The 22,415-nt window shown below is 34.1% G+C and overlaps 1 protein-coding gene across 1 annotated transcript in view; it reads left to right on the top strand.

The window, feature by feature from the left end:
* Nucleotides 1-22,415, top strand: part of LOC128986679 (octopamine receptor beta-3R-like) — a 65,662-nt gene that overhangs the window by 12,900 nt on the left and 30,347 nt on the right. Inside the window, exon 2 of the mRNA XM_054407166.1 lies at nucleotides 12,275-12,997. Coding sequence (XP_054263141.1) covers nucleotides 12,336-12,997 — 662 coding nt within the window. The 5' untranslated portion in view covers nucleotides 12,275-12,335. The remainder of the gene's footprint in view (nucleotides 1-12,274; nucleotides 12,998-22,415) is intronic.

Genomic DNA, 22,415 nt, shown 5'->3' on the forward strand with positions numbered 1-22,415 from the left:
GTATTTTATCGTGAAGAAAATAAGAATACATTTTTATATTATCCTCCAGGAGGAAGTGTCATAACATCATTATTTACAAGACATGTGTCTACCGGTTCATTATTTTGCGCTTCAAAAACTTACGTGTAGTTTAAATGTCTATATTTGAATTAGAATAAAATATAAACCATCATACATGCACTGAAATACCCTTAGTTGTTATTTTGTTTCAATGCTCTTTATTAGTTACTGATTAAAACTTAGGCTATTTGGATGCGTTGGTGTATAGGAGGAAAAAATTAAAACTTCTCACTATATGAAATAATAAAGTATGACGACTTTCGTCTTATAGTATAACACCTCATGGTTATTATTAAAATCAACCATAAAAAAAGTTAAAAGTAAAATAATTTAAGTGATTTTTTAGTCCAGTCAAAATATATAAATTAATATTCCCAACCTATGAAAAAATCCGCTAGAGCTAGCCTCATATTTATGGAGACTTTTAGTATAATCTTCCCTACGTCCCAAATGAATAAATAAAAAACAAGAAAAAAAATAAGAAAAAGTAATAGAAATAAGTGTGCACAGTTAAACAAACTTTTGGTTCTTTTTGGAGGTTAAACCTTTTCTTGCCTGGACTATAAAGCACATGGCAATAAAAATATAACGAGATTAAAAATATCAAATAAAACAATTTTTCCAGCCTTCTAGTGCAGACAAAATAATGCTTCTTTAAATTAGAGGTTTTATGAACTATTGATTGTAATTAACCTCAGTAAACAACAATTATAACTTTAGAGAAACATAAGTAATGTCCATTCTCAATTATAAATCACTAGTATTTCAATCGAATAACCTTATTTCTATAAAATATTATTATTAGTGTTTTCACGAAAATCGGTCCGTTAGGTGAGCCAAACAAATTTGAAAAAGTAAAACCATTTTTTTTTTTATAGGATTATTATTAGTGTTGGGTATAAAGTTATGAATTGTTTTATAAATAATTTTACGCACTTAAAAAACACTTTGTATCAAATCGGTTTGAACACTAAACAGCCTAAAAGAAACTATATTAATAAACAAAATAAATTGTTCTGAAAGAATTGAGAAGTAACAAAAAAACTATTAAACTCCTTACATTAAATCGAAAAACAGAGTGACTGTGATAGAAAGTGCTTACATACACAGGATGAAAGCGGGCAATTTCCGCTTATTGATTTTATTGCAGAGCTCGTTGTCTTTGAGGTTGATGTTCCGCACATTTACTCAGATCAAAGTACACTAATTACAACTGTAGCTTTAATGGCACTGCTAATGTACAAGAGTGTCCAGACAAACTCTCTAGTTATTCACTGCAGGTTTTACTACTTATATCGGTTTTTAATTTCTCTGTACAGTGTCATTATGACATATTTATGATTTATGTTTATCCACTGACATCTTTAGCAGCTTTTATAATTCCTTATGAACTTTTATTTGTGTACAATCAATGTCAATTAAAACACAATCAACATCAATGTGCAATCAATTACACTGTATCGTGTACAGTGTAATTATAATTTACAGAGCACTGACATTAAAGGGAATTCTTTTCACTGCCTTTTTTTAATTCCCCAATATACATAAATTCCTTGTCTGAATCCCTTTGTATACACTATAAGCTCGATAGGAAAGACCTTTAAAATTAACTATTTCAAATTTACAACCAGAAAAGAGCAACTAAAATAAGTCTGCAATTAAAAAACAAAAAAAAAATAAAAAAGTGTCTTTTGGCCTTGATTGAACATAAGTTTGTTATACGTAAAGAACCATTTTAACTAAATAAGGTAGAATTGTATATTTATTATCAATGCTTTGATTACTTAAAATTTTTTTTGGCAATGAATACAGCACTAAACCTAAATACTGCAAAATTTAAAAAGTTATCTTACTCTGTGACTTTCCTTTTAATTTATATATAACTATTTTATTTACAAAACAAAACTACAAAATAACAAAAATACTTCAGTTAAGTATATTTTATCGAGTTTAAATGCGCTTAATTCATCAGTAAATAGGAAAAGGTCAGAGTTTAAACGTTATTGATTACATAGCACACAGAAAACTTGTTAGCTTCGATTAATTTTCAATCACATTCGATGACCAGTGGCTAATTTATTTTAAATTGTTTATCATTCTCTTTTATGATTAAATGTTTTATATAAAAAGAATGAAAACCTTTTATTCGACTTAAACATAATATGTGGCACATTTTTATGTATAATTTGATAAAGGAAAAATGTGTGATAAAGTGTTAGAAAACAAATAATGCTGGGGGTGACAATCATTACAACAAACATTATTACAACAATCATTGATTTTTATTCTAAACATTTTATAAACACCGAGGCATTCTGAACGAATCACAGTGGCTATGGTCATAAATAATTACTTCAGGGTCTATGAACTTGTCAATGTAAACGGATAGCGGTTACTTTGAGGTGTCAACAGTAAACATAACCTGGCACTGCTTAAACTATCAAGACAGTGTCTGTGGCCTTATGTGATATCTAGAGTGCCTCTGAACCTGCCAATGTAATCGGATAGGGGTTACTTTGAGGTGTCAACAGTAAACATAAACTGGCACTGCTTAAACTATCAAGACAGTGTCTGTGGCCATATGTGATATCTAGAGTGCCTCTGAACCTGCCAATGTAATCGGATAGGGGTTACTTTGAGGTGTCAACAGTAAACATAACCTGGCACTGCTTAAACTATCAAGACAGTGTCTGTGGCCTTATGTGATATCTAGAGTGCCTCTGAACCTGCCAATGTAATCGGATAGGGGTTACTTTGAGGTGTCAACAGTAAACATAAACTGGCACTGCTTAAACTATCAAGACAGTGTCTGTGGCCATATGTGATATCTAGAGTGCCTCTGAACCTGCCAATGTAATCGGATAGGGATTACTTTGAGGTGTCAACAGTAAACATAACCTGGAACTGCCTAAACTATCAAGACAGTGTCTGTGGCCATAAGCGATATCTACATTGTCTCTAAGCTTGTAATTGTAATCGGATAGTGGTTACTTTGAGGTGTCAACAGTAAACATAACCTGGAACTGCCTAAACTATCAAGACAGTGTCTGTGGCCATAAGCGATATCTACATTGTCTCTAAGCTTGTAATTGTAATCGGATAGGGGTTACTTTGAGGTGTCAACAGTAAACATAACCTGGAACTGCCTAAACTATCAAGACAGTGTCTGTGGCCATAAGCGATATCTACATTGTCTCTAAGCTTGTAATTGTAATCGGATAGGGGTTACTTTGAGGTGTCAACAGTAAACATAACCTGGAACTGCCTAAACTATCAAGACAGTGTCTGTGGCCATAAGCGATATCTACATTGTCTCTAAGCTTGTAATTGTAATCGGATAGGGGTTACTTTGAGGTGTCAACAGTAAACATAACCTGGAACTGCCTAAACTATCAAGACAGTGTCTGTGGCCATAAGCGATATCTACATTGTCTCTAAGCTTGTAATTGTAATCGGATAGTGGTTACTTTGAGGTGTCAACAGTAAACATAACCTGGAACTGCCTAAACTATCAAGACAGTGTCTGTGGCCTTAAGCGATATCTGCATTGTCTCTAAGCTTGTAATTGTAATCGGATAGGGGTTACTTTGAGGTGTCAACAGTAAACATAACCTGGAACTGCCTAAACTATCAATACAGTGTCTGTGGCCTTAAGCGATATCTACATTGTCTCTAAGCTTGTAATTGTAATCGGATAGGGGTTACTTTGAGGTGTCAACAGTAAACATAACCTGGAACTGCCTAAACTATCAATACAGTGTCTGTGGCCTTAAGCGATATCTACATTGTCTCTAAGCTTGTAATTGTAATCGGATAGGGGTTACTTTGAGGTGTCAACAGTAAACATAACCTGGAACTGCCTAAACTATCAATACAGTGTCTGTGGCCTTAAGCGATATCTGCATTGTCTCTAAGCTTGTAATTGTAATCGGATAGGGGTTACTTTGAGGTGTCAACAGTAAACATAACCTGGAACTGCCTAAACTATCAAGACAGTGTCTGTGGCCTTAAGCGATATCTACATTGTCTCTAAGCTTGTAATTGTAATCGGATAGGGGTTACTTTGAGGTGTCAACAGTAAACATAGCCTGGCACTGCTTATATAATTAAATTGACTATTGTAATATGCAAATTTGTAATTGTGTAAATATGCATGTCATTTTTAATAAAAATTATATGTATGCACCTTATGATGAGAATATATTTTAAATGTTTAACACCTTAACTTGCATTATGAAAATTAATTACTGTTTTTTATCCCCACAAGGAGGTTGAAATGTTACAATAAATTTATCCTTTGTATAAAGCTTATTTACAAATTAAAGAATTTTTGTGTATTTTGACTAGTCATTTAGAGCTAAAAACGTAGTCCTACACCTTTTTTGACATTTTTGAACTCTCCAGGAAGTATTGAAATTATTATTGCTGGCACAGGATTACGCAAACTAATAATATACTTTAGAGTTATGTAAGTTAGTTGTGATATTTTTATATGTCCATAACGTGATACAATATGACCACAACTTTCAGTCTATTGGAGCGAACACTCATTGCTTTGAGGCCTTTATACAACCCCTACCTTTTGCAAGTACAAAGGATTTATACCTTTGGTTTTATCCGCTTGAACACGATGTGGTTTTTTATTTAAGGAGCAACATTGTGGTATTGGATTATCGAACACAAGCATTAATTACCAACAAGATCGTGATGTAGTCTGACTTTGTTTATCTCAAGTAAATAATAATAATTATTACTAACTATTTCCAAATGATTTGTATTAGGCTTAACATGAAAAGAAATTGCATTTTAGCATTAAAATATTATAGTGTAAAGCATAGAATAGTTATGTAATGATTAAATAATTGAAACAACCTAATACTTATTGTAAATTCAAATCCCTTAAATGTTATAGAAGGAAATAATATATTTCATCACTGTGTAAAGTGACTCTTTTCGACCCGAGCTAAAGTTTCACGCAATGACAATGATTCAAAATCAACGACTCAAACACTTATTTCACTTGTGATGAACTTTATTTTCGTCATATTGCACTGTTATTCAAGCAAACTCAGTTAGAAAACAAAAATACATTTAATGTAAAGGCAACCCCTAAACGACTTCCAATTTGTTTTCAATTTTGCTAACACAATTTGGTAAGCACATCCTGTTCGGCTGTTTTTGCTGCAGCATGACGAAAAATTATAAACCAAAATAACTAGTGTGGCTGGCTGGCTAATAATAACATGTAATGTAACATTTCTATAATATACCTTTTTTCATTAATATGTATTTGAAGATCAGTCAAGTTTTTATTAGTAAGAGCCGGTATTAAGACTAGACTAATTAAATCAATTCTTACGCAATTATAAGTTGAACTGTCTATATCGATTTCGCTGCGTTGACAACATTAGTTTCTAAGACTATTTGTTGCTAGTTTCGGCAATATCATAAAAGGTTTTTATACCTACATCGAAATGATCGAATAATAAAATTTCATGATGGTTGGCCTCTGGATCGTTAAAATTAGCACTAATAAGGTTTAAATTACCTGGCTTCTGTCATCGATCCTCGGTAGTTTTATGAAACTACAGCTGTTTCATGCCTATCACTGGCACATCTTCAGGTTTGTTGAACGCCAGCTTCTTTATAAAACATCCCTCGGTGTTGAGTTCGTCATGGTTACACAAAAAACATGTTGACATTTACACACACGAAAACACGCACGAAACATTTAAACATTAATTAAAGAACGACTGCGAAACGTGATGCGGCGCCGGTGATGGATAGGTCGCGACTTATCCATCACCGGCGCCGCATCACGTTTCGCAGTCGTTCTTTAATTAATGTTTAAATGTTTCGTGCGTGTTTTCGTGTGTGTAAATGTCAACATGTTTTTTGTGTAACCATGACGAACTCAACACCGAGGGATGTTTTATAAAGAAGCTGGCGTTCAACAAACCTGAAGATGTGCCAGTGATAGGCATGAAACAGCTGTAGTTTCATAAAACTACCGAGGATCGATGACAGAAGCCAGGTAATTTAAACCTTATTAGTGGGAATAATAAATACCCCCGCCGCAGCAAACCTGCAGACTTAGCGAATTTCCATTTGCCTGATTGGATTTAAACTAAATTGTCTCCTTAAAAATATCACATTTATTCCCTATTTAAACAGAATTAGTTTAATGAGTACTTAGGTTTGCTGCAACAGGGAGGGTAAAAGTTTTTTTTATGTAAAATGTTAAAAGGTGCTGTGGTTTAGTAAGAAATTATTGTATTTTCCAAATTTGATCAAAATATGTTCATAAACAAGCAAACTTCAACAGTTGACTTATTCTCCATAAGAATAACATGGGAATTTTAAAATTACAATTTTTTTTAATTTTCTCCGTAACAATTAGGTGCATAATAACGCTTCAATATACTAAATTATTTGTTTTTTTAAGCTCTACAAAATGGTTCAACAAGAAATTGTGAAATTTTGTGTTTTTAGGGTCAAAAATGGGAAACCTATTTTTACCCCATAAAACCCCCCATAAACCCCCGTTCCCATAGTCCGATCATGCTGGTTCGCGAACTCATTCAAGTTTATCCCGCCTTACACCTTCAAACCAAATTTTATCAAAATCCGACAAAAATTACTCAAGTTATCGTGCGGATGGACACATATATATATATATATATCTCTATATATAGATATATAAAAATTTGAACGAATGGTGTTTTTGGCCTCTGGGAACATCAAAATGAAAAAGTAAATCGGTCCCGGGCTTAGGTCTTACCATGAGACCTACGGTAATAGCTACTTCCCTATAGGGAAATTCGCTAAAAGAAGAACCAGCTCAGTAAACAGTAAAGGATCTAAAAATAATTGGAGACCTTTTCCAACAAAAGTGTTCGACCTGTATATCAAATAAATTAAGTAAAATATATACGATGCAGCTCTTTTGTGAGGTCACAATTGAAAGAGCCCTTGAGGTAATATCGTTACTTAGGATATGGCTGTAGGACGATGATCGACAAAGTAATCTATTTAGATTGAAAGAGTTAGGAATCAAAGGCACGTTCCCTCATATGATATTGAGCACAATAAAGATGCCACATCAAAGAGTTCTGCTTCGGGCAATCGACGTACTTGGTAGGAATCGGTTGGATGCCTCCGGCTTCTCATTCCCTTATATATCCGTCTTACAAGTAATTAAAATGTTGTAATACTCTTCCCTAAATATATACTCATCTAAGTATGAAGGTATCAGTGTTCACTTACAATCGCACAGCTTTACAGACTGATCAGTTACGTTTCAAAAATGTAGCCTGGCTCACAAATACTAATACAGCAACTATACTACTAACTACAATGATTAAAATTAATTTTTAGCTACTAACTATTGTTAATAACTTTTAATAAATATTTTGATTCATTAAAGTTTCTCAACTTCAGCAGCAGACTAAATTTAAAAGCCAGTATAAGAGCAATATAACCAAACATTTAGTTGAGAGCATAGCTAAAAAATAAACGGATGAAATCTGCGCGCCTAACATGCATCCTTGACTAGATTATGACAAAACAGGAACTTTGGGTTCAGAAGCATTGTTGGTGGATCTATATCCGAGCGGGGTTGCCGTCTTGCTGATCGAGGATTTGAATCTCAGAGTCGAAAGTGTTGAGTGAAAACCAATTAATTTTCAGCTTAACTGTACAGTAACAATGAACACAAATTTTGTAAAATCCATCTTTGTCTGGTTCTGAGAAACAAAAGTATTTTTGCCTTTTCCATTATAACTTTTTTCATTTAAAAAGTTCAAGAAATTTTGTTTTTATATGTGAGACCAGCAACAAAAGGCATGACGAAGATTCTTTTCTCTAATAAAGAGCTATAAGCTTTGAACTATAGAATGAGATATAATTTCACGAGTGTGTCATCAAAGATGACAAAATTGATATTACATAAGCAAGATAGGAATGTTTCTGCTGTGTGGATCAAGATAGAACATCAACAACTAATGGACAGCAATACAATAATACGATGAAAACATTTGCGTTTTCTGTGATACTATGCAGCCACACAGGGAGGTATTATAAAAAGCAAAGCTTAAGTCTCTAAATGGAATACTTGTTTGATATTAAGTTTTGTTAATTTGTTTTTGTAAACACGGTTCTCGTTGTAGTCGGATATTAAAATATCCCCCTTCCCTCCACCACAGCCTTCGACACGGCAAGTAAATGGATTATCGATTGATTCTCTCGTCTTCTCCGCTGTCAATGTAGCCTACTGTGCCTATAGCCTAACTTGTTTTGAAAAACAATGTTATTGAATTTATAGATATTCGGTGGTCTAAAACAACTAAAAAAACACAATAGATAAGCTACAATTGCTATCATATTCCATACTCGCCATTACTAAGGAAATGTGTAAATGTATGTACCCAACAAGATAGTTTTTAACATAATAAACTAGATAAAGATAGTTTTTTGCATAATAAATAAGTAGTGAGGTGTTACAGAAAGTGAATTGAATTTAGTAATACAAGGTGGCGCAGAGAAATGAAAAATGTTTAATTAATCATAATAAAACAAGAAAATTTTACAAACAAATCTTTAATGGTGAAAATGTGTTGGTCAAGTGTGGAAAATACATAAGAAATGTTGGAAATAGGAATAATGTTAAAAATCACATTTTAAAAACCACATCAGTTAAGTGCTGTCTTTTGGGCCTACTCTTCAATCTATTTCGAAGACTTTGTGTCCTCTAGGATGTTGGTGACGTGTTCTTCGATCTGAGTCTTGAGCCCAATAAGATTTCTTGGCCTAGTCAGGTACACAACGCTCTTTATATGTCCCCATAGAAAGAAGTCGCACACTGAGAGGTCTGGAGACCGTGGATGCCAAATGACGTTAGCGTTCCTTGAAATGATGCGCTCCCCAAACAAACGTCTCCATGCAGCCATTGACAGATTGGCAGTGTGTGAGGTGGCTCCGTCCGTCTTGTTGAAACCAGGTTTGGTGGATTTCAATATTTGGAAAAGCACGAAGCTGTGGAGCAAAAAACTTTTCTATCGTATGAATGTAACGTTGAAATGTGACAGTTACAGTGGAACCATCTTCATCCTCGAAAAAGTAAGGTCCAATCACACCAAGACAAGACACTGCACACCATACAGTAACTTTGGGACTGTGTAACAAACGTTTTTCGTTGAGCCCAGTAACGCATGTTCTGCTTATTGACATGTCCATTTAAATGAAAGAGAAGGACATCCAAACATTTTCAGCTATTGCACTGTCACCATTTTTGTAGTATGCTCTCACGGCGACTGCACGCTCCGCACCACTCCACTGCTCCATCTCAACTAAATATCCATTACTACTTGGCGTCATGACTTCCGTTTCTCAATCCTACAAGACATACGGGTGTACCAACAACGACTTCAAAATTTCCCGTTTCTCTGCGCCACCCTTTATAACTTAATAACAAAGCTATTTACAAACTGTTAGAAAATGTTGTAACCTTTATGCCGGCAAATGACTTGGAAGGTGTAAAATATATTTGATGATGTGAGAGTGTGTATAAATAAGTAATACAAACTTTAATTGACATTTTATTACTTAAGGAAATAATTAAATTATGAATGCATGTGTAAGGACACATGTAAAAGAATAGAGACGGGGCTTTCCACCGGGTCTCATTAAACGCTTATAAAGGAAAAGTAAAGTTTATATTAACTTTCACAACGCTGGTCCATTTAATCCACCCAACGCATGTCTTTGATGTTCGACCTCTGTTAAATAAACAATGTCAGAAATGCCAGAATAATTGAACCTTTAATGTTACAAAGCCTGACTGGAGGCTGCAATTTAACTAATCGAATTTACTATTCCTTTCCACTTAAATTACTACTCCTTATTTGTAATTGAGTCCAAGGCAGGGGTAAAAAGCTATTTGTTCCTTAGTTTATAACGGTTGGCAATTTGGTAATTTGACGTTTATTTACACAAAACTCATTTTAGTTTTTTCGCTTTTATTCAATTATTATCGATTTCATCTATCTGAGTTAAGGGACAGAACATTTTAATTAAAACCTTACAAATCTAGAATAAGTATGAATCTGTATTAGTGTTTGTTTCAAAACCAACAGTTACTAGGCTGAATATTAATGAGTAAGTAAAACAATCAATTCCGTAGTCATCAAAACAAACAGGGCTTATCTAAAATCGATTTCGAACTAGGTTCATGGATTTGCTTTGCCAACTTACTGTTTGCTAACTTACTGTGGTAGTCAGGCATTTTGATCACTAAAAGTTTTTTTTTTTTACAAACTTTAAAAAATGTTATTTTGCTCGATTTTTCATCATAATGTTATTTTTATTCATTTAATTGTTAAAAATATTAAAAAATGTCCGACCCCAAGACTGATAATACAACTTTAAGTTATAGAAAACTTATTATTTTTACCATGCAACATTTTGTTCACCGAGTACTCGCCAACATGATTAAAAATCTTTTCCAGATAATGAAAAACGAATTTTCTAAGGATGCCTGCAAGGCAGTATTCAAAAGTTTGGGAAGATAAGGAACGGAAATGCTATTTTTCATTTTCTTTGAAATTATCTCTAAACAAAGAGAGGTTGTGTTCCTGAAACTTATATAGGATCCCAAAGTCAATTAAATTGCTTATCCGGTTAGTTAACCTGATTTAAAATCACTTAAGCTTTTTGCTTTACGATCTAAAAGTGGTATGGTTTTCTTTTTTTTCTAAAATATCTATGAGGAATCCTATACTGTATTATAATATAAGATTCCATAAAGCGAGAAATGTTACAGCAAGCGAGTGGTTTGAATATGAATATCCTTTTACTATTCTCTCTGAACAGGATCACTAATTGGTCTTATGCTGAGCTGAATTTGAAATGTAAGCAAACCCGAAGGTGTGCGAAGCTACTGGATAATGTCTTTTTACCAGGTACAATTTGTTTTTTGAAAATGAAACATTTTGTTACTATGCCATTGCTTACATTTTACTGTAAGTCCCCCACACACTTGGAAGTTATTCAAATTAAGTTACAGCACTATTATTTCCCAACGGTATTAATTCCCAACTTAAGCAGAAAAATACAGTAGTATGTGTTCATGTAAGTCTAACCTTTTAGCAAAACGCCAAGAAAACGTAACTAATTAACTAGTTTCTGATCCGCAATGTTAGAGTGAGACGAGTGGAGTATTTAGGGTGGTGACTTATGGCTATGCATGTTCTTACTTTGCTGATGGGCAAAATATTTTTATAAATTCGATCATGTTGTGGTGCTCTCGCTAGAAACCCTTCATACACTTATAAAGGAATAATAGTTACTAGTGTACCTGTTGCTCGAATTCGAGCAATTGCTAAGTATCACAGGCGTTATTTTAAAACGAATAACAGTAATAATTTATGATGACTTTAAAAGATTCGACTCAAAGATTATGGAAATACTCAAGATGTACATAACAGATCGATATAATCAAAATTTCTTGTTAATATCTTATCATTTTTCAAAAGCTGATCTTGTAAAAAGCATTACTTCTATTTCTTCTCCTTGGTGGTGTTCTATGACTTTCCTATGTTTCCATAGTTTGCAAACCGGCTCTTTCAATGATTACTAAGAAACGCAGTGCACAGTGTTAATTCAGTTTTCGTTTTAGTATATCCTGTATATCATATTATCCAGGCTCTCTCGATTTTTTCCATTGTAATATCTACGCCAACCCATATTCAAATAGTAAATATTTCATTTTAACCAAGTCAGTAAGTGTTTGTAGCAAACTGTTAAATTAGCAAACGTATTGACTGTTTACAATTAACATAATGTCCTTCTTCTCACTTTTAATTTCTGACAACAGCTGGAGTTTCATAACAATGTTTGTTTCCCATGTCAATCTTATGGAGAAATACGAAACTTTAAAGGGCCACAGGGCCTCACTCTCTAATTATTTCCCTAAAAAGAAGGTTTCCTGCACAACTTCTCGTTACGCACTTTCCAATGACGCCAAAAGCACGTCAATCGGTTCAGTAGTTTCGGAGGAGTAATTGTCACAAAAAAGCTGCTTGCGTATTAAATAAGTATAGATAGATTAAGATAGGACTTGTTGTCTAATATATTAGTAGATCTTCAGTCGAACATCGCCCAATATTTGTTTAGTTATCTGCATTATCGGTGTTTGACATAGTTTATCTGATTGTAGGATGAGCGAGTGGCCGTCACCACCAGCGCCAGTCCGCTGAGCGCCGCAGAGTCCGCGGGAGATGCTAAGTGACATGGCCTCACTCCCAGCGCTCATCGCCACCAACACGTCACTCTCCCCTGCAACGCAGACTGAGGTGCCCGGACAGTCACTGGGGCCTCTGCTGGCCCGAGGTCTCATCATGGGCACCATCATCTTCGGCGCCGTGCTCGGCAACGCGCTCGTCATCATCAGCGTGTTCCGCCACCGCAAGCTACGTATCATCACTAACTACTACGTGGTCTCCCTCGCGTTAGCGGACCTGCTGGTCGCTCTCTGCGCCATGACGTTCAACGCCAGCGTGGAGCTGACGGGCAAGTGGATGTTCGGTCAGTTCATGTGCGACGTATGGAACTCTCTGGACGTGTACTTCTGCACGGTGTCCATCCTACATCTGTGTTGTATTAGTGTAGACCGGTATTACGCCATAGTGCGGCCGCTGCAATACCCCATCACCATGACACACCGGACTGTCTCGTTCATGATCGCCAACGTCTGGCTAATGCCGGCCGCCATTTCGTTCACCCCCATCTTCATGGGCTGGTACACCACTGCAGCTCATCAAGAGTTCCGCCTCGCTCATCCATCCGTCTGTATATTCGTGGTCAACGACTACTATGCCATCATTTCTTCCTCTGTCTCTTTTTGGATTCCTGGGATCGTCATGATTACCATGTACTACAGGTAATCACAGCAGCATACAGTACTATCCTTACATTATACTATAACAAATTGCGTACATAATTCTAGCTGATTAGTCCCAATAGTATCTTAAAACTATTGCTAAATAGAGTTTAAAAGAGAAGAGCTATCTAAATAAAAAACTAATCAAATCATCATTTAAGTTAGGTGTCTATATAAAAAAAAAAAAAATAAAGAACACTGTAATTTTATGAATAAAATAATTTATTAATAAATCGTATAGATCATAGTGAGTTTATCAGATTTGAATGCATAACTTTAAATATTTAAATATATCTATGGGTAATTTTAATATTGGCTAGCTTAAGTCTTTTTAAATACAGTACATCTTTTAGCAAAACCCCGTTTTTTTCTCTACATTTGCGGTTATTATTAATTTGTAAAGTAGGTAGTTAAATTAAAACGGGAAACTCTATTCTGTGGTCTGTTAAAACAAACGATTTCTGATTGAAGGTCTTCTTTCGTGTTAATTTCAGCATACCAATCATATGTTAAGATGACGTTTAGTCATTTATACTTTCTCTCCCTATACCATAGTAAAAGAAGACACTGTTGTTTTCTTCAACATTGTCCCCTTGTCTGTGTGTGTGTCTGTGGATGTATACAGAGCTACAGACTGTGGTCGAATGTTGATAATACTTGGTACGCGGGTAAAAAATCGCGGTATCTCTACACGCTCGTAAAATCTTTTTAGAAATTTGGTGTTTTGCTTGTTTTCTCCTTAAAAACCAACAAATTAACGAATATATCTTTTTTTATTGTCACAAACGATTTTGATTAAAATTTTGTATATTAAACTCCTTTTGACCCTGAACAAATTGTGATAACCCACATTTTTGTAAAAATAACGGTTCAAAGTGATTGCAACTTTTGTGATTTTTCTATATAAAAATCTATAAGTTCATATAAAATGAAAAAAAAAATATTTGTTCTATTTTGATTGAAATTGATTGTATGTTAAAGCCTATTTAACTTTAAACGTGGTAGTACCACCCCGATTAAAGTAAAATTACGGTATAAAAGTTATTACTATTGTTGTGATTTGTCCAATAAATTATCAAAGTTGCTGACACTGCTTCCCATTTGCGGATAAGGGTTGTTGACAAAATAACGGGGGAAAGTATGAATCAGATTGCTGATACCATTTATTTTATTTACAACCCAACGCAAGGTTAAAACATACACACACGCGTGACCAGTTGCCTGTATCTGTAAAGTCTCATTTAACTAAAAAAAATGTATACTAAAACTTTGACTGTTTTGACTGTTAAAATGAAATTATTAAATGTATTTTATGTATCCATGTTCTCTGCGGTATTTTTGTTGATATATCTCTGTCAATGTTACAAAAACTATGCCAATTCAATCCACAACCAATATTGATTCTTTAACACAGGAAGCATGAGCAAGAGCATCCTTAAAATGTCAATTTGAATATTTAATATATAACCATCACTTTGTTGAATAGTTGTTAGTTGTTTCTTACACTTGAGAATGTCGGTAACTCGCTTGAATCGCCATTTTTATACATCACAGAGTCAATTACTGACTTATTCCTAGTACAGTTGCAGTAGATAATAACAGATTCAAAACACAGAAAAAAACAGAGCCTACAATATTAGATAGTTTTAATTACACCCTAGAATCAAAGATAGATAAAGTTTCTTGATTTAATCTGGCGTAAGACATACTATTTCAAAACTTATATTTTGTTAATTATGGTACGTGATTAAATATTGCAGTTTTAAACAAATAAAATATATCTTTGTCAGTTCTAAAGATTGTAATATAATCTCTTATAATCCTAAATAAAAGACAAAGAGAGTATTATCAAAGTTTCCTATATTACAATTAATGGGGCTCTCATCTGACTAGCGTAGAGTTATGAGCCAATTAGTTATCTTGCTGTAGGAAGGTCCCCCTCTTCTTGTCATAAATCTATATTCTCGTCTGGAATAATGCAAGAATGAGCAAATAATTAGTGTTCGGAGGAATAACAAGGAAGTGAAACTGCAGTAACTAAAATTGCCTACATTATTTAATACAATTTTAATCCATACTATTGTATATCCATGGAATGATCTTTTCTAGGGCATAAACACTAAGCCAAGTAAAAAAAATAAAAAAAATATTGGATTGAAAACTATCAATAAGCTAATCTCAATTATTGCTATAATAAGCTTATTTAATCCTCCATTTCGTCAAAAATTATCAATTTCAAAACAACTAAACAAATACAGTACACAACATTAGTTACGTGGTAAACTCAACTTAGCCCAAACTTCTATCTCACTTTGTGAATATATTTCCAAAAACTATACGAGTATCGTTACAAGTATAGTGGATATTTGGAATGCCAAGCTGTTTGAATATTTGTTACATAGTTTGAATATTAGTTAGCTGATTGACTAGCACTGCGGTTGTTAATGCAGCTTTGATGTGCTGCCACAGTCAGGATTGCTTGTCACCTAAGGCTAGTGTTTAGCAATTCTAAGTTGCCAATTACTAAGCTCTATCAATGGACGTGTGAGGTAAGGTTTCATAGAGTCATTTGCTTGGTTTTAAGTCTATAGGTATTACAAAGTGCAGTATTATATTACGTTTTGCCTCCTAAAATATGTTGAGGTAGTAAACAAATCTCAAAAACAACACAATCTTAGGAAAACACTGTGTAGTGCCAATACTTTGCTTTGAGTTTGAATTCTCTGTCAATTAAAAATGTTTCTTATTGTTAAAACTGAATACATTGTTCAGACATAGTTCAGATGTCAAAACTGATTTTGTGTAATTCGTTGATGAATAAAAAAATAAATTTATAAGTTGAAAGCAAAAAGGGAGGATATACTAAAAGTTAAGACTGAACAGCATTTGATAAAAATCTAATTTATTTAGTTTATATTATTATTAGCATACTCTTAAGCAGTAAATTAACTTTATTGGATATTTCATAATTAGGTGTTAGGAAATAAAAATAATGGTCATTTAATGATTAGACCATTGTTGAATGATACGAAGTATATTTACCAAAGATTTAAAATTCGTAGCTTTTCGGCAGGAATTTGTTATATATATTATATATTTTTATCATATAACCTGGCGGTTATAATCTTACATTTGAAGATACACTTTTGTGCAATATTATTGATTTGAATTATTATTTATTTATATATTTAAACAAAACCTCGACATTTGCTGAATATCACTTTATTTTACACAAAATAGTTAACACAGTAAACCTTACTTTCATAAGGTGCGAATAAAGGCAGTCCTATAGTGTTCCATGTTTAATTACAAACTATCTATTGCTGTTGGATCAATAATCCAGAAGCATTTAATATCAAACAGGTTACCTATTTCAAAGCAGCGGGCCCGACTGTTTTAATCAGAAGTGCAAATCCAGGTAATTTCAGTATTAATTTCCGCTCACAGGACCTTCTCAACAATCACACGACACAATGCTTTCCCCCCCTAATCCTGCCCCCCTCAACAAAACCCCTAAGGATTATTGACCTGTATCCTGACCTTCACCATGGTGCGCGTCCTGACCGTATATTTATTTTAATTAATAGGTCTACTAATAATTTTTATTCGATTCCTTTAAGTATTCGTCCCGTCCGTGTATGTTCGTGTGTATGTAATTTTAGTGGCAAACGAATGACAAGGATTTCACCATGCATCTGCGATGTTTTTTCAATGATGGATACAAGCCGAAACATGTAAACAACCTTCTGAGTAAATATATTTATCATATTGAATATAACAGCTTAGGAGCTAAATGAAAATGAATTTAAATTATACATGAAGTTGTAGGTTAGAAGTTAATCTAAACCTAACCAATCATTACAATTATTGCCATTGTTATACGGTTTATATTAACAATTGAATTAAATGTATCATAAATATTTGTTGTTTTGCTGTAACACATAACTCCCGAGCTCATTAGAGACTTGATGGTCTGAAGTCCCTGTTTTTACGTATAAAAGTAAGTTTAACGAACAGATCCTATTAATAACAATACACATTTATTCAATGAAGCTTTTAAACATACTGTTTAATACAGTCATAGATAAAACATACATTGTGTTGGTTAGTATATGATACAGTCTAAAAAGATTTACACCCACAGGTAACATGTGGGATTGAGAGTTTTGTTTGTATTTTTTTATATTTGATTTTCATTAATTTTTTATCGGTTCATTTTTTAGATTATTTATTTGAGTTTGCCGAGTATTAAACGCGCCCCTCTCAAAGCAAAGCCCAAGATGTTAACTTGAAAACTTCTCGGCTAGCATCACACTCCTAGGTTTATGAATGTATTGCTTTATAGCTGGAGAAGTAGCGATTAAAATAGGAACAAATATTTTAATCTTAATCACTATGACATTTTTTTTTTGGGGGGGGGGGGGCAATGATAAGTTTGTATTTGATTTGGAAACATCATAGCTCCTTTTTAAACTAATTATATTTCTGTCCGGGTGATTTAGATAAGGTTAAGTTTTCGTTTGGAAGTCTATTTACACTTATCCTAAACGATACTCCTAAAACGAATATTTTAAATACCTTAAACATATAGATTGGTTCTTAAGCAAAAGAGTAAAGCTAGTCAACAGTTATATACTCCAGTGTAAATAAATACCAAAATATCTTAGAAATATATTTTAAATGCTGAAATGGTAACCTATTTTTTAATATACTTATATGATTTATTAAATCATGAATCTTATAGCTGTTACTTTTCAATCTAACATCAACTGTTTATCGTAGTCATAATTAATATGCCATGATGACTTACTTGACAACTAACACCTTGTGAACAGTATATAACGATCTTATAAGTGAAATGCGATATCGAAAAAATAAGTTTAATCACGCAAATGAAGGGCCACGGGGAAAAACGATCAAAGTCCAATTTTTTGACAAAATTAGTTTCCAAGGGAAACCAGTAGCTTAGTATTGATATAAAACATCTGTGATATCATTCGGGCAAAAAAGATCATAGTCACGAAGTTATATAAACAATAAGATAGGGGCTAACGGGCAAGAATGATCATAGTCCTCGCGCCGACGGGCAAGGGGGATCAATGTCCAGTATGCCCCCTCCACTCACAGTCCCATTCCTGCCCTGCAGCTGTGTTTAGCTGTCTGTTTTGTCAGTGCTTTAATAACAACATGTGCAAACATAACCTCATTTCTTTAACCTAAAACTTTTAATATTGTGTGTGGTGTTGGTGTAGGCCTACTTCAGTTAAAATGTCGAGTGATTTTAGTGGTACAGACAGTGAAGAAGGGACTAGTTTCCGAAGTGATGTGAAGAAAAGGAAGAGTACAGGTAGAATGAAAGACGTGATGAAGAAGCTGCGAGCTTCAACTAATGAATTAGGAGAGGATTGCAAGTGCTTTCGCCATAAATGTTTTAAGGTTATTTCGCCCGAGGAACGGCAGCAAATTATATCTAAATTTAATGCACTGGGTGATTACAACAAGCAGAATCAGTATTTGAGCGGATTAATCAGTGTTATTCCAGTTCAGCGGCGTCGCAACAGAAAGGATGATGCAGAGGCAAGTAATCATGTTTCTTCTTATTCTTATCGTGTACGTGCACGGATCAATGGTAGTGATACATTGCAAGACATTACTGTTTGTCACAAAGGGTTCATAGCCTTGCACGGCATCACAAACCGCCGTGTGCAATCTATTAAGAAACATTTGACTGAATTTGGCAATTTTAAGACAGATGGTCGAGGTAAACACCAAAATAGACCAAATCAATTAAGTGAGGAAACTAGAGTTAAAGTGTTAGATTTCATCAAATCTCTGAAAGGAAGAAAATCTCACTATTCATTAAAAGACACTTCTAAGGTGTATTTACCTGCAGAACTAGATAAAGCCAAACTACACAGAATGTACAACGATTCTAATAAAGAGCACACTATTGGTTTAACAACTTTCCGTGAAATTTTTGATTCCAATTTTAACATTAGCTTTGGATACCCGAGAAAAGATACCTGCAGCAACTGTGACGTATTAAAGTCAGAAATATCTGTGCTCGAAGGAAAAATGCTTAATCCTACTGACGAGGAAACTAGAACATCTTTAGAGAAGGAGTTGCGGATTAAGGAAAAGGAGAAGAAAGTACACTTGGCAAGAAGTGAAAAGTTTTATTCAATAAAGAAAAAGTTTCGTAAAGAATCAAGAAAACATGAAGAACTTGAGGCATTTACTATTGATTACCAAAAAAATCTACCAACCCCAAATATAACTACATCTGATGTGTACTACCGACGTCAACTGAATTTTATTTCCTTCAATATTCATGTACTGTCAGACTCAACCTCAGTATTTTACACATATGATGAAAGTGTCGCTCGAAAAGGGGCGGATGACGTATGCTCAATGCTGAAACACTTCTTTGAAAACATTCTGAGCCCAAAAGTAAAGCACATTGTTATTTTCTGCGACTCATGTGGGGGGCAGAATAAAAACTTTACAGTCATACGTTTTCTGCACTACACAGTTCATACACTTAAGCGATTTGAAAGCGTAAAAGTGGTTTTCCCTATAAGGGGTCACTCTTATATGGAGGGGGACAAGGACATGAGTCTTATAAATCCCAAATCTTACACAGAAACACCTGACGACTGGAGGGACGTCATCAGAAATAGTCGAATCAAGCCATCACCTTTCACTGTAGTAAATTGTTCTACAGAAGTAAAGTTTGAAACTTGGACGGACTATTTATCGGGACTTTATGTTAAAAAATGCCCTATGCCTACAAGACCAATACGGATTTTGAAAATTGAACAAAGTCAGAAAAGATTTGTACTTCACAAGGAAAACTACTTCGGGAGCTATCTAAAGGCGGCTTTCGTTCAAAATCAAGGCACAGAAAAGAAAAAATCAAGAAAGGCTGTAAGTCAAAGTGAACCAAAGATACTGGGGAACCTTTACAACGGTAAACTACCAATCAAACCAGCAAAACTGAAGGATCTTCTTCATTTGAAACAATTTTTGACAAATGCTGCATCACAAGCCTTCTACGAGTCACTGATTCCTGACCCTGAACCTGTTCAAGATGAAAATGACATCGAATACCTTGATGACCCACCCATTGACGCAGAATAGGCTAACAGGCAAAAACGATCAAGGTCCTGGTATGTTTTTGTTTGAAAAATTTTGTACTTAGTTTTTATAACTATTAAATATTTTTATGATATTCAGTATGAAATAAATGACATATTATACGCTAAAATGCTCAAAAAACTCATTTTTATCCTTTTTTTTAAGTGTTTATTCAACTTGAAACTTAAAAATTTGAATACCGAAAAAGAATTGTTGTAGGACTATGATCAATTTTCCCCGTGGCCCTTCAAATGTAAGAGGACTTTGTAAAAATATTTTCCAAATTTAAATTCTAGATAAATAAGATGATTACGAAGCAGCCACTCGATTCCTCGGCATCACGCGAGAACATTTACATTGCATGGTCACGCGAAGTAAGGAAATCAGAATATCATGGTTCACTGAGAATAATTGACTACTGATGTACAACCCTGATAAGTTAATTAGTTACTGTTTTCATTTCGTTTTAACAGACGAATTAAATCGTATAATACAGTTTTGATTAAGTAAATTGGTTTTTAGGCCATTCTACAATCGCCATGAATATAATACATCAACATTTGTGGCGTTTATTTGTTTTATGTGGTTACAAGTAAAGGCGTGTTAACTTGGCACATCATTCCTAATATTTCAAGTGGCTTTTTTATTTTTTGATAGGTAATTTAGTCCATGTATGGTACTTTGATAAGAGTACTTCCTTACATGTGAAGACCAACTAGCTACATCCTGGTTTGGCAATTTTTTATTTGACCTATTTTTTTGACAGTTCAACCCAATTTTGATGGATGACTAGGCTTCTTTTACACTTTAGGATAAGATTCTGGTAGTCAAAACTCTTGTAGTTAAAATCATAGAAATGTAATAATCACACAAGATTACTTGACTGAGCCAAGTAATTTAAACCATACCTAAATTCAATAATCCGCAAGCTATTAAACCATTATATTCCGGTTTAAGATATTATGTTCCTTTTTATACTAATTTATATTTTAAATCCTTTCGTTATATACTATTGACAGTGAAATGTATACGTAAAGGCGTTTTATCTAGAGGAGCTGTTATCGTTGCCACCCTCTTCAAGTAAGTTCGTACATTTTCCGATTAAGATAAATACAATTTAAAATTTTATTACGAATTTGAATATTCATTGAGTACTAACAGTAAAAAGTATTGCATTTATTGGAAATAAAATTATTCCTGGTGGAGGGTTTAGATACAGTTCGTAGATAGAGTGTAGCTCCAATATCGCAGTGTTCCCCTTGGCAGCAATCCCACCGTCTCAGCCTCCTTCCTCAACAGTAATTGGACTCAGTATTGCTCCAAGGGTTAAACGTTCCTTGGAGAGCTCTTACAAAAAGTAATGACTTTTCATACTAAATCATAAGTGATATTATTAACAAGTATACTCAATGCATTTAAAATCTTGAATCAATAATTAGTAACTAAGTCGTAGAGGGATTATAGAGTATCTTTCCTCATCTTTGAGGTTAAGTACATCTGTACTGAACAAAACTAAACTTACAATATCTGAGGATGAAACAGCTGACACAACAAAGGGCGGTTCGTATCAATTTCCGCTGTCCCAACCAAAGCTCCGCTCTTCAGAAGCAATCAAGGCAGTTAATCCCTCTTTCGCTCTCTCTCCCTCACTCTCTCTATTTTGTCCTCCCGTTATAAGACTTTTATAAAAAACTAAGTCCGGAAATTAAATCCCTTAATAGCAGTAATCCTAAGTCCTCACTCCCGAAAATCTCACTTGAGTATGTCGAGTCTCATAGGTAAAGACAAAACATGATTAAGTAGTGTTGATTAGTGTTGAGTGTAAGAAGCGGTTTTTACCGAATATTGTCTAGCAATCCTAAAAATAAGTATTTGTGTATTAGATCTTAGTAAAATAGAACACTTAGATCTTAGGCCAGTATGGTATAAGAAATGTAATATTTCTGGTAATCTTTTATGCAAGATGGTAAACAAGTTGTTAATCTTCTGGTAACAGAGCAAACGTATTCCTAACAAATTACCCTATAGGGAAGAAGCTATTACAGTAGGTGGTATGGAGAGACGTAGCTAGCCTCGGGACATTTTTACTTTAAAGATGCCCCCAGAGTCTAAAAGCGCTGTTTTTTTCAAATTATAATCTGTTTGCCCGTGAACACGATAATTCGAGTACTTTTGGTCCGATTTTAATTTAATTTGACATGAAAGCTTATAGCTTGACACGCTTGAACACTTAAGCGAGTTCTAGAACACACAAGACCAAGTCATGGGAGCAAAGTGTTAT

Source organism: Macrosteles quadrilineatus, unplaced genomic scaffold (assembly GCF_028750875.1).
Source record: "Macrosteles quadrilineatus isolate MER2022 unplaced genomic scaffold, UCM_ALF_1.0 Scaffold_2__2_contigs__length_208266976, whole genome shotgun sequence".
Classification (NCBI taxonomy): domain Eukaryota; kingdom Metazoa; phylum Arthropoda; class Insecta; order Hemiptera; family Cicadellidae; genus Macrosteles; species Macrosteles quadrilineatus.